At 31.4% G+C, this 14,194-nt stretch overlaps 1 protein-coding gene across 1 annotated transcript; it reads left to right on the top strand.

Annotated features, from left to right (window-relative positions):
- Positions 1 to 4,485: 4,485 nt before the first annotated feature.
- Positions 4,486 to 14,175, top strand: LOC114321426 (tryptophan--tRNA ligase, cytoplasmic). Its single transcript, XM_028268591.2, has 12 exons — positions 4,486 to 4,852; positions 4,927 to 5,046; positions 6,241 to 6,426; positions 6,989 to 7,040; positions 7,673 to 7,738; positions 8,913 to 8,999; positions 9,579 to 9,671; positions 10,530 to 10,610; positions 10,991 to 11,062; positions 11,647 to 11,715; positions 11,859 to 11,969; positions 13,688 to 14,175. The coding sequence occupies exons 1-12, from the start codon at positions 4,611 to 4,613 to the stop codon at positions 13,736 to 13,738; spliced, it is 1,230 nt and encodes a 409-aa protein (XP_028124392.2). The 5' UTR covers positions 4,486 to 4,610; the 3' UTR covers positions 13,739 to 14,175.
- The last annotated feature ends 19 nt before the right edge of the window (positions 14,176 to 14,194 follow it).

A 14,194-nucleotide genomic window follows, 5' to 3' on the forward strand; every position in this document is an offset into this window, starting at 1 on the left:
ATGGAGTATGTGCGGGAGAAATGGAAGGATGGTATTTTGGTATTACTACACTGAATGGAAGCTAATGAAATAATCAAAAATGATTTGGGTTTTATGGTATAAAAGTCTTAAAAATAGGATTTCTGAATAAAGCTCTCTACATAAAATGCCTAAAATATCATTTTAATTAAGTGTAATGACTAAAATATTTATTTATTTTTATCAATTTTTAATCAACGGAAATAGACAAATAGTTTATATTAAAAACAAAAAAAAAAGATTTAAATTAATAAAATTCAATAGGGTAAATTACAAATACAACCTTCAAGGTTTGCTTAAAATACAGATTGCCCTTGTAATTTGAAAAATTATAAATACCCCCTTATCAAAAAATTTATTTAATAGAATTAACTAAAAAAATAAAATTCATAATTGCTCTCCTATATAATAATAAAATTACTTAAATTATTAATTGAAACATATTTCTAATATTAATCAAAATTATTAATTGACTTGATGATTTATTAATAAAATTGGCGATTTGTTAGAAATTTCAAGGGGTGAAATGTAATTTCCAGAACCACAGGGGACGATTCATATTTAAATCAAACCTCAGGAAGTGTATTTGTAATTTACCCATTAATAAAATATGTTTATATGAAATAATATAAATAGTTAGATTGTTGTATGTGAATTATGAACATAAAAAATATATATATTGAAACTTACAATTTAAGTTTTACAATTTTGTCACAATTTATGTATCAATTTTTAATTTGTCACAACTTCAATAATGTAACTTTCAACCCCCTTGCTAAAGTTGTAAATTTGGGCGAGTTGAACCCAAACAACTTGAGTCAAACCTGTAAATTTTTTAAGATTGTACTACATAAATTTTAATTCATTGAAAACCTATGTAAAATTCAAAATTTCGAATAAATTTGAATGGACTCGGATAGAGATACCAAATAAAATTATTTTTTGAATAATAAATATGATTAATTAAAATTTTAATATTAATGAACAAAAGCAAATACATCTTTTAGAAACGAATCATCGAATAAGTTGATATTAAAAATATATATATTATAATCGCATAAAATATTTAAATATAATAAAATTAAATTTCTACAAAATAAAAGTATCTGTGTAAAAAATAAATCAAAAAAAGAGTAAGGAGAAAATTTAGAATGATGTTCTCATTTGATCTGAAAATAATTATAGATGACTAATAAATTATCACATATAACCCTCATTTTTTTTAGATAAAAAAGATATTTCACAAACCATTACTTTTATTAGAAAAATAACATTTATTTCTATTTAGCAAAACTCACTTTTTAGCAATTTGAGTCAAAAAAAAATTATTTTTTTATTTTAGTTTGTTTAATTGACAGTTGAGATTAAAAAAAAATTAACACGATCCACTGTATTTCGCAAGTGCTAAAAAATTCTATATGAATAATAAGAAAATGTTTGAGACCCACAAAAAAACACCCACGATTGTATCCACAGTGATGTGGATAATATGTGTCAACTCTTGATTTGCTATACATTCAATGATATGGGACTCAACTCCTTTGTCACATCATTGTGTGTGAAAGTGTGGGTCTATAACATTGTTAGAACAATAAATTATCACATGTAACTCTCATTTTCTTTTTTTTATTATATAAAAAAATAAGTTTCACCAACTATCACTTTTAATTAGGAAAAAAAATGTTTATTTCTATTTGATTTTAAAAAAAGCCACTTCTTAACTATTTAAGCCAAATATATATATATATATATATATATATATTTTAATATGCTTAATTGACAATTGAGATAAAACAAAGAATCCATCATATTTGGCAACTGTTAAAAAAAATCATTCGTTTTCTTAATGTTTTTGTATTTTGTTAAAAAAAAATTGTATTAAAAAAATTATTGTTTGTATTTTGCTTAAGGTACAGATTGCCTCCTGTGATTTGAAAAATTACAAATATCTCCTTATTATAATTTTTTATTTAACGAAATTAACTACAAAAATAAAATTCATAATTACTCTTATGCACAATAAATTATTATTTGAAATATATTTCTAATATCATTAAAAACTGTTAATTGACTCAATAATTTATTAATAAAATGAGTGATTTATTATGAAATTTGAAATCTCAAGAGGTAGAATGTAATTTCCAAAATCGCATAAGGCAATTTGTATTTTAAGTAAAGTTCAGGGGTGTATTTGTAATTTATCCTAAAATTTAAAACAAAAAATAACAAAAAAATAATAATTTTTTTTAATAGTGATTAATAATTTGAACACGTGTATTTAATAACATATTATGTTCAGATCAATAATATTATGGGTAAACTTCACTTTACCCCCTATGGTTTGGGTCTGGTGCGGATTACCCCCTTGACGTTCGAATATCACCACATAATCCCTTGTGGTTAATGAGGTGATGGGCGCAGTTAGCTTTTCCATCTATTCTAACAAGCTGTGTAGTACACGCGAGTAATGTGCAATTGCGCATGGAAAAATGATTTTTCATCCGAATTAAATGACAAAAATGTCCTCATCTTCTTTACCAATTTCCAAAGCAGCCTTTCTTCTTTATTTTTCAAAACACAACACGTCTCTTTTTATTTCTTCAATCATATACATAAAGTCATATACGTATACATACATATATATATATATATATTTGTAATCTTCATATTTGAGCTGAAATGGAGAAAAATAAAAACCCCCAAAAACCCAAAACAAAAACCTAAATTAATTTAAACAACATTATTTCTATAAAAAATTAATGTATATATATGTATATATATAATCTGTAGCTATATATATGTATATATATGTTGGGAATATGGTACAAGAATAAAACTGTAGCTATATGTATATAATCTGTAGCTATATATATGTACATATATAATCTTCTTTGATTTCAATGAAGATCCAGATGAAGATAAAACTGACATTTCGTTTGAAAACCCATTCTCACAAATTCCAAGACTCCATTCTCTGAATGAACATCATTAAAAACCACAAATTAGAAAATAAATTTCTTTGCCAAATCCACCGGAAGCAGTATTTCTGGGCTCTCTCTCTCTGTCTACAGTATTTCCACACACTCTCTCTCTCTGTATATATATCTTCCATGATGGCGGCTGCAACCCATGGTGTGTGTGCCTGCAACCGGCATTTGAATTTGAATCAATAGGTAAGGTAGACTAGAGAGAGAAAGTAAGAAGAAAAAAAATTCTTAGATTTGCATTTTTTTTTTCTTGAGCTTATTCTTAAATTGGGTCACAAGTGTTCAATGTAAAACCTCTTAAAGACTCGCTCTGATTTATTGTATCAACCTTTTTGGTATGAATTGAATGAATATGTTCGTCATTGATTCTGATGTCCACCATTGATTCTTTTCTCTCTTGTGCTTCTCAAATGTACACCTGTTGAATGAGAAATGTTAAACAAAAGTTATATATACAAAGGCAAAATAATCTATTTACTTCTGATGTTAACGGTGTTAACTGTGTACATTACCCCATTAACCACATGGGGTTATGTGATGATATTCAAACGTCAGGGGGTAATCCGCACCCAACCCAAACCATAGGGGTAAAGTGAAGTTTGCCCTAATATTATGGATACATCATTATGACACATATGAATATTGATCTTATTTTAATTGTAGTAACATAATTTTAAAAAGAATTTAAATTTAAAATTTTATTTTATAATTTAATAAAAGATGTATAAATTAAAGAATGAATATTGATTTTATTCTGATAACATAATTTAAGGAAGAATCTAAGTTGAAAATTTTATTTTAAGAATATAAAATTAATTTATAAACCAATCATATTGTGACACATATTAACAAAAAATTGCAACTTTAGATTTTAATAAGATGATAACGTTTTTCAATTATAATAGTATATAGATTTTGTATGAGATTTTGAAACTCTCATAATATATCTTCTTAAAAGCATCCTTTTATAAAATATACAAATAATCTCAACGTTACTATTATTATTCATAAATATAAAAAATTATAAGTTAATTATGATAATTTAAAATTTTTATTCAAAACTTATAAATCATAGGATAGATCATTATAATTTTAAATTTATATTGTGCCAATTTTAAATTTAAATTAATAGATTGTTTTCTATATATTTAGTAACTCTTAAATTTAAATTTTGAAATGGATTAATATATATTTTTTATTTATTTTCTATTTAAAAGCCATAAATTAAGAGATATTAATATTTATTTATTTATTTGTTTTTACTTAAAAAAGAGTTAGACAATTGAAGATTTTTAAAAATTTTAAAAATAAAAAAAAATTATAAAATTTAGATTGAAAATTTGAAACTCCTATAAAATTTGTGAATTAAAAACTCCAATTTTTTTCTTACACAATATGCATAGATAGATTCAAGATTATTTTATTTTTATTTTTGTAATTTCTTCAAATAAAAAAATAAAAAATTTACAAACTTTACCAAATGAAACCTAAACGAGGTGAACTCGGAACTCAGTTTTTACAGTCCATCGTCATCCCTAGACTAGACTGTACTGAGCCAGAGCCTACCACACCCGAAGAGCGAGAGAGAGAGAGAGAGAGAGAGAGATGTCGGCGAAGGATGGAGGAGTAGAAGAAGAGCAACAGCAAGAGCAAGAGCAAGTGCAAGAAGAGCAGGTGGTGAATCCGTGGGAGGTATCGGCAAAACAAGGAGGTAAGATCGATTACGACAAGCTCATCGACCAATTTGGCTGTCAAAGGCTCGATAAATCCATAGTAGATCGTGTTCACCGCCTCACTTCTCGCCCTCCTCATATCTTCCTCCGCCGAGGCGTTTTCTTCGCTCACCGGTACTCTCTCTCTCTCTCTCTCTCTCTCTCTCTCTCTCTCTTGAATTGTTTTACATTTGTGTGTGTTTTGACAGGGATTTAAATGAGATTCTCGATGCCTATGAGAGAGGAGAGAAGTTCTATCTTTATACAGGCAGAGGAGCCTCTTCGGAAGCTTTGCATGTGGGCCATCTCGTGCCTTTCATGTTCACCAAGTATGCTCTGCTCTCCCCTCCATTTCTATAATACCTAATTGTCCTCTACTTCTGTGTATGTGAGAGATTTAACCTCAAGTTGCAACTTCTAGGGCTTGTATTTATGTTACTATTGCTAAAATAGAATGAACGAATGAATTTTGTGAATGGATACAACTCTGGCACGGCCATTCTCAATTACAATTACTCCCTAAAGCATCATAGATTGTATAAAATGCTCTGTTTTTATGTCGTTTGTTTGGCTTAGAAATTTGCTTGTTAGTTAGTTTTGTGCTTGCGGGTTATCACTTCAAGGGCTTCGGATTGCTTGCTAGCGTTGAGTTTGGTTGCCTTTGCAAACGTCACGATGTGTTTTGGCAGACTAGTTTGAGTGCTGAACTACTGCCACACTGGACCGTTGCTCATTCTGCAAAGCTGGCATGTGATGGTTGGTATGTTCTCTCTAGGTTGAGTTTGTTTGGGAGGTAAGGGGTGGAAATTGAAGCATAAAGAATCAAAAAATGAAACTTCTTGTGAGTTTGTTTAGCATCAAACTGATGGAAACTACAAGGAAAGTTAAAATTTGTAATCTTTTTTCTTGCAAAATTTTTATCCTAATCAAATGCTTGCAAGAAAATATATTTTTAATTATCACTTCACTTCCTTTCATTTTTACTTCCTTTTTTTTTTCTTTCTATTCAAACAGAGCCCTCGTGATTTTTGACAAATAAATGTTGTACTTGTATTTTATGTATATAGTATATATGGCATGCTTCATTCTATGTATTAAAGTGCTGCACTGCACTTTTCCAGAATACTTATTACCTTTAAAGTGCTAGTTACTATTGTGCATAATTTAATTTCTGAGTCTCTGTATGTTTGTCTGCTGTCTTTCTTGATCAAGTAGCGTTTTCAAGTGGCAATCTTTCAGGTATATCAGCTAGTGCTTAGGTCAACTTTTTCTTGCAGGAAATTTTCTACGGTAATGCCCATTAGTTTTGTCTTTAGTGTGATCAATTTGAGTGGTTTTGGAACCTGTTGGAAAATAGCCTTTGTAGTCTGTATTGACTGCCTCTAGTGGTCAGATTATGTTAGGAATTTGTACGCATTAGACATTAATTTATGATTAGTGTGGGTGGGTTTGCTGTTTTCTTCTTTTTTGAATCAATTCATTTTCATCTGGTTCATCTTACAAATAGCGTAACATTGCTGCAGATATTTGCAAGATGCTTTTAAGGTTCCTCTTGTTATACAGTTGACGGATGATGAGAAATGCATGTGGAAAAATTTATCAGTGGAGGAGAGCAAGAGACTTGCCCGTGAGAACGCTAAAGATATCATAGCTTGTGGCTTTGACATTTCAAAAACATTCATCTTCTCAGATTTCAATTATGTTGGTGGGTAAGTATTACACATTTGTTTCTTGACGATGCATGTTTAGTTAATTTTCAGTCTTTTAATATTAATTTTTATTTGTTACTTAGCCTAGAAAATTGTTTAAGAAAAATCTTCTTTATTTATCACTCATTTTGAAAAATGAAGATATTTTTTCAATTAAATTCAGACCAATTTTGAATTTTGTTTGTGAGATACAGTTTTATATGTTTTATATTTTTTAGATCTTTAAACATTTTTTGTGTTCTTTTGTCTCTTCTTTTCTTTTATTTTTTTTCTTTTTTAAGGGGTGGGGGGTGGGGTTGCTGTCATATTGTAATTATAATCCAATTCTAATGCTTGCTGGCATTAGTATTGAAAGTGGAGCCCCACATTTTAATTCCAATTCTGTGAACCAATCAGGCCCTAAGTGTATTTCTGCTTTAAATTTGATTTATTTTTTCTTTTTACAAAATGTGACTATCAAGTTAGTTTACCAACTTATGTGGGGTTCAGTCTTGCATGTTCTGAATTGCACTAGGCTTATTGCATTTCCCCTACTGCTCTCACACAGAAATTTTGTTTGCAGTACCTTTTATGAGAACATGGTGAGGATCAACAAATGTGTTACATATAATAAGGTGATATTTTGTAGTGAATTTTTGTTTCTTGAAATTATGATATGTCTTCATTGTTGCTGTTAGACCATCTCCAACGGTTCACCAAACCTGGCATCAAATTTGAAATTTGGTGAAAAAGGCACTTTTTGAAGCTCCAACGGTTTCACCAAACTGGTATCAAATTGAGAATTGAACAAAAAAAATCATTAAACTGAGAATAGGATACAGATTTCAGCAAATTACTGTTTGTAACCGTTGGAGGAGAGGAATCGGTCAAACAGCCGGTTGACCAACCGGCCGACCACTAAAAGGTTCAAACAGTTCAAATGGGTAGGTTCAAACAATTCAAAAAAAAAAATTTTTTTTGTGTTACCGGTCGACCGGCCGGTCACTAAAAGGTTCAAACAATTCAAATAGGTAGGTTCAAACAATTCAAAAAAAAATTTTGCCTTACCGGTCGACCAACCGGCTGTCCTTGGAGCAGATTTGATGAAAATCAACTATTGGAGCATTTTGTATCAGATTGAGAAAATGGTCATTTTTTTACTCAGATTTGGTGAAAAATTAGGTGAACCGTTGGAGATGCTCTTAGTAATCTTTTATTCATATCTGTTCTCAAACACCTGACAGAGTTGTGCTGGTATTGTCTGCAGGCTGTAGGTATTTTTGGTTTCACTGGTGAAGATCATATTGGAAAGATAAGTTTCCCTGCTGTACAGGTATTAACCTTTGTACAAACACATTTTTTTTTTTTTAATAAACACATGTTTGTACGCAGTCAAGGTTTGTACAAACACATGCTCTTTTTTTTTTGATAAATACAAATTTTTGCTAGCTAGATAAACCTTTGTTGCTAGCTAAGAAGAACCAACACAGCCCCTAGTGGGACATACATATGTCCAGCGCATATTGGACACAAACATGTGTTTGACCGTGTCCCCAATTATAAATATATATGGAGAGAGAGAGAGAGACCTGGTCTCTAGTTGCTGACAAGTCTTCTGGCACCAAATTTCCTCTACTCCCTCTGTCAGCCTGCTATCAACAAAGGCAACGTACCAACTGTTGCTTTGTTGCACTCCTTCCTCAAATACAATTATCTTTAGGAATGCTCTTTGTGCTTGTTGTTTTGGTGGGCTGTTGTCTCATTTGGACATGATCAACCAGATGTGAGTGAATCCCATTTGTATATATATGAAGGAAAAATTGAACAAACCAAAAAAAGAATGTAAAAGACGTGTCCCTGCTGTGTCTTGTCCGAATTCTTTTGAAAATTGCCATGTTAGTGTGTCAGTGATGTGTCATATCCGTGCTTCATAGGTTGGCAGCTTCAGTGTGAGATGTTCTTAATATTTACAAGGTTATGGTTTTGTCTTCCTATTGGATGATTTAATTGACCAATCCATATGGTCATGGCAAAGATTTTTTTTGGGTAAAAGTTCGGCAAAGATTCTTCTTGCTCTTCATTAGTATCTTATGATTATATCCCACCTTATGTTCTCTTTCCCCATTCTTAACATGAAGCAATGAAAAGGTAGTTTGAATTTTCTCTTGTTTTTTTGAATTAATGACGCCTATTCTTTTATGCACCTTTTTCTTTTGGAGTATCACTTTTTCTCTGCCTGGTATCTTTTGTCTCTTTGTAAAGTTATTGTGGGAGCAAAAATGAACATTGTTATAGTACTGCTAATCGTCATCATCATTGTCATTTCTTCTGTGTGTAACATTTGGATTTGACCGTGATAGAGTAGAAAGTGGTGGAAATGGTGCACACAACACATGTTCTTGGTTTATTTCTCTTTCTTTCTTCGTTTTTTTTTGTTTTAAATTTAATTATGTTTTCCCAGTATTATGGACGACTGTTTCAACATGTTAAACTTGCATTAACTGCAGGCTGCTCCATCCTTTCCCAGTTCATTTCCGCACCTCTTTTCTGGCAAACATAATCTCCGCTGCTTGATTCCATGTGCAATTGATCAGGTTGGTTCTTCTAGTTTTTATCATATTATTGGTTATTGCATGATACATCTAGTTTTTATATATGAGCATTATGACTTATAAGTTGATCAACTTAAGAGGCGGGATTATGTTTCTAAGATTGGTTTGACAATTGTATCCGAATTGAATTTGATAGCTAATAAATAATGAAGCATGCAATTTTGGTATGGTAGTCACGTATACGATTCAAATGTATTGTAGATGTTCAGAACTGTAAGTATTGAGATTTAAGTTAGTTCCTTTCTTTCTTTTTATTCTTATTTATTTATTTTTTACAGTTGCACCTGTAGTGTCCACATTGGCTTTGCTTCAAATTCATAATTATGATCACCTAAATATGGCATCTTTTCTTTCCACCCGCATCACATTTATTGATTCATCATATAACATGGGGAAGATTGCCTTCCAAGGGTATTTGGGTATTGTGCTCATATCATTTAAATATAGTGTCATTGTTATTCTTTCTTTACCATAATTCATTCTTTGGGCAAAAATATATCTCATCGATATACTTGGTTTTCTTTTTCTTATGTTGAATTTTTTATTCACAATTTTCCCCAGGATCCTTATTTCCGAATGACACGAGATGTTGCTCCTCGAATAGGGTTTCACAAACCTGCTTTGATTGAGTCATCATTCTTTCCTGCCCTCCAGGTTTGCTTTTAATGGGTTTGCAAACAATTGTTGCTTCTCAAAAAGTATAAATAATTGGTTGTATAATTGTATCTTTCTTCTTAGTATGGCCAATGTTTTAGTGATGTTAATAAGGAACTATATCTATTTCAATAATTGTTTTTTTTCTGGCTCTTGAGGGTGCTCTTTTTGAAGCAATTTAGGCCATAATATTGGACTTTTTCCTTTTTGCATCTTTTGCTTCCTGATTATATGTTTATGAAATTTATTGGGATTATGTGGCACTTATTTTTCTGCAATTACTAAATTCGTCTTCCAAAATTCGTAGTCTTTGTCATGACTGTTATGGATTTCTCATCGTCACAATCTTTATAGACTTCGAATTTGTACTCGTTGTAACCATAGTAGACTTCTCCATTGGTATGGGTATCAATGTTTTGTTTTTTTATTTTTACTTCTTATTTTATTTTATAAGTTGACACAATATTTGGAGGGACTATGGGTGGAGATTCATTACTTGGCTTCATTTTGGGTTTCAATATCTCTTTCTTTTAAGATTCCTTTTTTTCTCTGTACAAATTGGAGGGGCGATAGTAGTTTGTGATATCTTTTGTAGTTTGCTTTGTTTTTGGGGACCGCTTGTCCCCGTTGTTTCTTTCTTGTCGTTGTATACTTTGTTTTCATCTTTTTTATTTTCTTTGTTGCTGATAAAAAAATGAAAAAGAAAAAAGAGTTATGTCCCGTGTTGAAGGTTTCTGCTTCTGTAGTTGCTTCACACTGTTATTCAATATACTAATATTTTTTTTTAAAAGTTCAATTGATTGTATTCCTTGATGTTAATCCTAGCTCTTAACTTTTTCCTTATTATGGATATTGCAGGGAGAGACGGGGAAAATGTCTGCTAGTGATCCAAATTCTGCTATATATGTGACTGATTCTTCAAAGGACATTAAAAACAAGGTCTGTCTTGAAATCTTTTATGAGTGACTAATGGATTGACAACCATTGAAATGGAAATTAATTTTACCAACTTTTATTTTTTGTGAGATAGTTTATCCTAGAGTTTGTCTGAGGGTTGTAGCTTTGAATTGAGTCAACTAGACAAAACAATTCATGTTGCCTTAACCCCCGAGTGATTGGGAGTATGGATTATTAGGCATATCCATGAGTTCATCCTATACTGAAAATAAAGGTGCATACAACATGGTGGTTTTCTGTTTCTTGTTCTTTTTTCTTTTTTTGACACTGATAAAAAATGTGCCCATATTTTGAACTAGGTATGATAATTATAACTTAACAGTGTATTTTTATTTTTTATTTTATATTTTTTTTTGGTACAGATAAACAAATACGCATTCTCTGGTGGGCAAGATTCTATAGAGAATCAAAGAAAGTACGGAGCGAATCTTGAGGTACTAAAATTATTGTTGTTTGAATTTAACCAAGGGGTTGTAGCTTGTGTGGCTAGCCCTTTTGCCACCAAGTCTTTCCTAAGAGGAGGTCTTGGGTTCCACTCTTAAGAGTGGAATAAGGGCCAAGACTTATAATTGCTTGCAAGGAAAAGGTGGGAGTTCAATTCCTCCAAGGTGCTAATCTAACAACTAACTACTTACTTTCGCCGATCAAAAAAAAATAAAATAAAATAATTTGTTGCTTGAATTTGCAAATGTATATGATGAAGAATGATGTCCCCTTGAAATGGCACGGTATCTAGACATCTCATATTGGGATGTTCTATATTCTGGATGTGAGATATTTCTTGCTCATAGTTGTTAAAAGGTTGCCAGGCCCATAACAAGCTCAAAGCCTATGCTTCTGCTTATCTTTGCATTTTGATATTCAAGGAGCCAGAATTCATTTATTTATAGCATATACATCATATTATAAGGGGAGGTCTTTGCCAATTCACAGCTTGACGCCATTTAGGAAGCAGTTTTTTAATGGAAGCATACTCATCTTTCTCTCCTTTTGTAAGTTTTTTCTTTTACACATGCAGGTAGACATACCAATTAAATATCTTGGTTTTTTCCTAGAGGATGATGCTGAACTTGACTACATAAGAAAGGTCAATGGACTAAATTTTGTCATTGGTGAAAATATGTACTGTTTTGAATGTACTTCTTACGTGTTCCAAATCATTTTACGAAATACAAACTATGGCTGTTGCTATTTTGTCTTTCTAAAGAATGTCATGTTATGTTGTTTCAGGAATATGGTGCAGGACGTATGCTAACAGGTGAAGTGAAAATGCGACTTATTGAACTTTTAACGGAATTGGTGGAAAGACATCGTAGGGCTCGGGCTGCAGTCACTGATGAGGTAATTACTTTCATCCTTGATGGATTGTTGCTTTTAAGGGTGAACATTGCTAATGTAATAAATAGATAAGCTTCTAATTGCAAATTCTGTAAATGCATCTGGATTGTTAGAATTTTAAATTGTTAATTGCATTGTTCAACATATTTTTAATAATCTGATTATGCTATCAATTTGGCTTAGAAGCTATTGAGTAAAATACCCAGGGAAAATAAATATGTATTTAAGTTGGGGCCATATAACAATTTGATGTCAAACCATTTTAATTTTTATCACTTCATGCTTCTTTTTTTTTTTATGTATTGGAAGATACTGCATGACATAATTATCCCAATTTGTCCCTTCAATGTTGTTCAATTCCATTTCCCTTATACGTTGTGGTGATCCTTGAGGTTTGGTTCCTTTGTTTCGGGCTCCTCTACCTCATAGGTTGAAATGGGATAGTCTACACAATTTACTTTTAAAATGGGAGTCTGTTTCAACTGAAAATGGATGTTGACATTGAGCAGATCAACCGTGTGAATGGGTAGCAAGTTTAAGAAAATTTACTATAATTATGGTTTCTTTCTCTTCAATGAAAGAATATCTTCAATTAGAAAGTATTTAGAGAGGGAAATAGAAGTATTGAGAGAGCATAGATTGAAGTTTCACTAGAAACAAACTCATCTAGATGGAGATGGAGAGGAGTGAAAAAACAAAGCTTTGGATCCTATGCAGAAAACACAAACTTGGAAAACAAAAAATGAGCTGCCTAGAGAAACCAGCACTTCTGAATCCTTCTTGATAATCTCTCCCTTGAGAGAGAGAGAGAGGATATGGCTTTTTTATATTCTGTCCTTAGAAGATATGGCTTGCAAGCATCATATTGCATTTTAGTCAATTGAGGATGAAGATACGGCTGCTTCTTATTATTAGTTTTTATAATTTTACGACCCCATATAGTCCTCTTTGGATAAGATGAGTGTTACTGAGATAAGGATGTTAAGGCGGATGTGTAGCAAGATTAGAAAAGACAGAGTTAAGAATGAGTATATTCAAGAACGGATAAGAGTAGTAGTAATAGAAGATAAGTTGAGAGAGAATAGATTGAGATGGTTTGGTCATATATAATGGAGACCAACAGAGGCAGTAGTGAAGAGATATGATCCAGTGATGGTAGGTGGAAATGTTAGGAGAAGGAGTAGACCTAGATTGACGTTAGCTAGTGTAGTAAATAGAGATAAACTCCTTAATTTGACTAACGATGTGATCTTGGATAGAGTCGAATGGAGAAGAAGAATTCATGTAGCTAACCCTATTTGATGAGACTTAAGGCTTGGTTTGGTTTATAATTTTACGACCCCATATGGTCCTCTTTGGATGGAAATGAATGGTGGTTCTTTTTTTCTTTTTCTTTTTCTTTTTTTTCCCCAATTGACATATTCGTTATGGAGCTTTGCAATATGTAAATTTGTCCATGGGTTTTCGAAATTGAGTAATTTCGTGGTTCTTTTGACGTTGGAACATTGTTTAGTTTTATATTATGTGGGCTTGTGTTTGATTGGGGTAAAGTTGAGAGAGCATTCACCATGGTTATGCATTCTCTGGGGCTACACACTGGGGTTTACACATGGAAATGCATTCAGCAAGGACTTAAAACTAATTTTAATATTGTTTTGCCAGATGAGGACTGATAATTATAATGGATTATTTGTAATATTCTGTGTTTTTTTCTGTTTCAGATGGTGGATGCGTTCATGGCAGTCAGGCCCCTTCCTAACATGTTCGCCTAAACTGGGAAAAAAAAAGAAAGAAAAAGGAATATGTTTGAATTGTTCTGGAAGATGAACTCATAAGGACCTTTTTCCATTATAATTTAAATGCAATATTTAAAAAAAAAAAAAAATTTCTTATTTTCAGTGGCACTTTTGGGTCAAAAGGAATATATATATATATGCAATATTTTTTAAAAAAAGTTGAGTCATTAACAACTTTGAACAGGCCTTTTGTGATATCTTGGTTTACAAAACAAGCTATAGGGGACAATACACGTCATCCTCATTTTGCTATGAACCGACTCAAGTTTTGTAATTTTTGGCTGGTATTTTTAACTCTCTAAATATATATATATATATATGGTCAAATCTCAATATGTTCTTTGTTTTGTATGACACTCTTGCGCTATAGATATAAATTGTTCTAATGATAATTAAGACTTTTATTTTGGGCATCTTTATAAATATATTAGT

This window comes from Camellia sinensis, chromosome 1 (assembly GCF_055761805.1).
Source record: "Camellia sinensis isolate YWXY chromosome 1, ASM5576180v1, whole genome shotgun sequence".
NCBI lineage: Eukaryota > Viridiplantae > Streptophyta > Magnoliopsida > Ericales > Theaceae > Camellia > Camellia sinensis.

What these genes read in the sequence shown, in the direction of transcription:
- LOC114321426 (XM_028268591.2), top strand. Translation starts at nt 4,611, where the DNA reads ATGTCGGCGAAGGATGGAGGAGTAGAAGAAGAGCAACAGCAAGAGCAA. An exon ending in AGTACGGAGCGAATCTTGAG is followed by an intron (nt 11,063 to 11,646) that starts GTACTAAAATTA and finishes TTACACATGCAG; the next exon opens with GTAGACATACCAATTAAATA. An exon ending in AACTTGACTACATAAGAAAG is followed by an intron (nt 11,716 to 11,858) that starts GTCAATGGACTA and finishes ATGTTGTTTCAG; the next exon opens with GAATATGGTGCAGGACGTAT.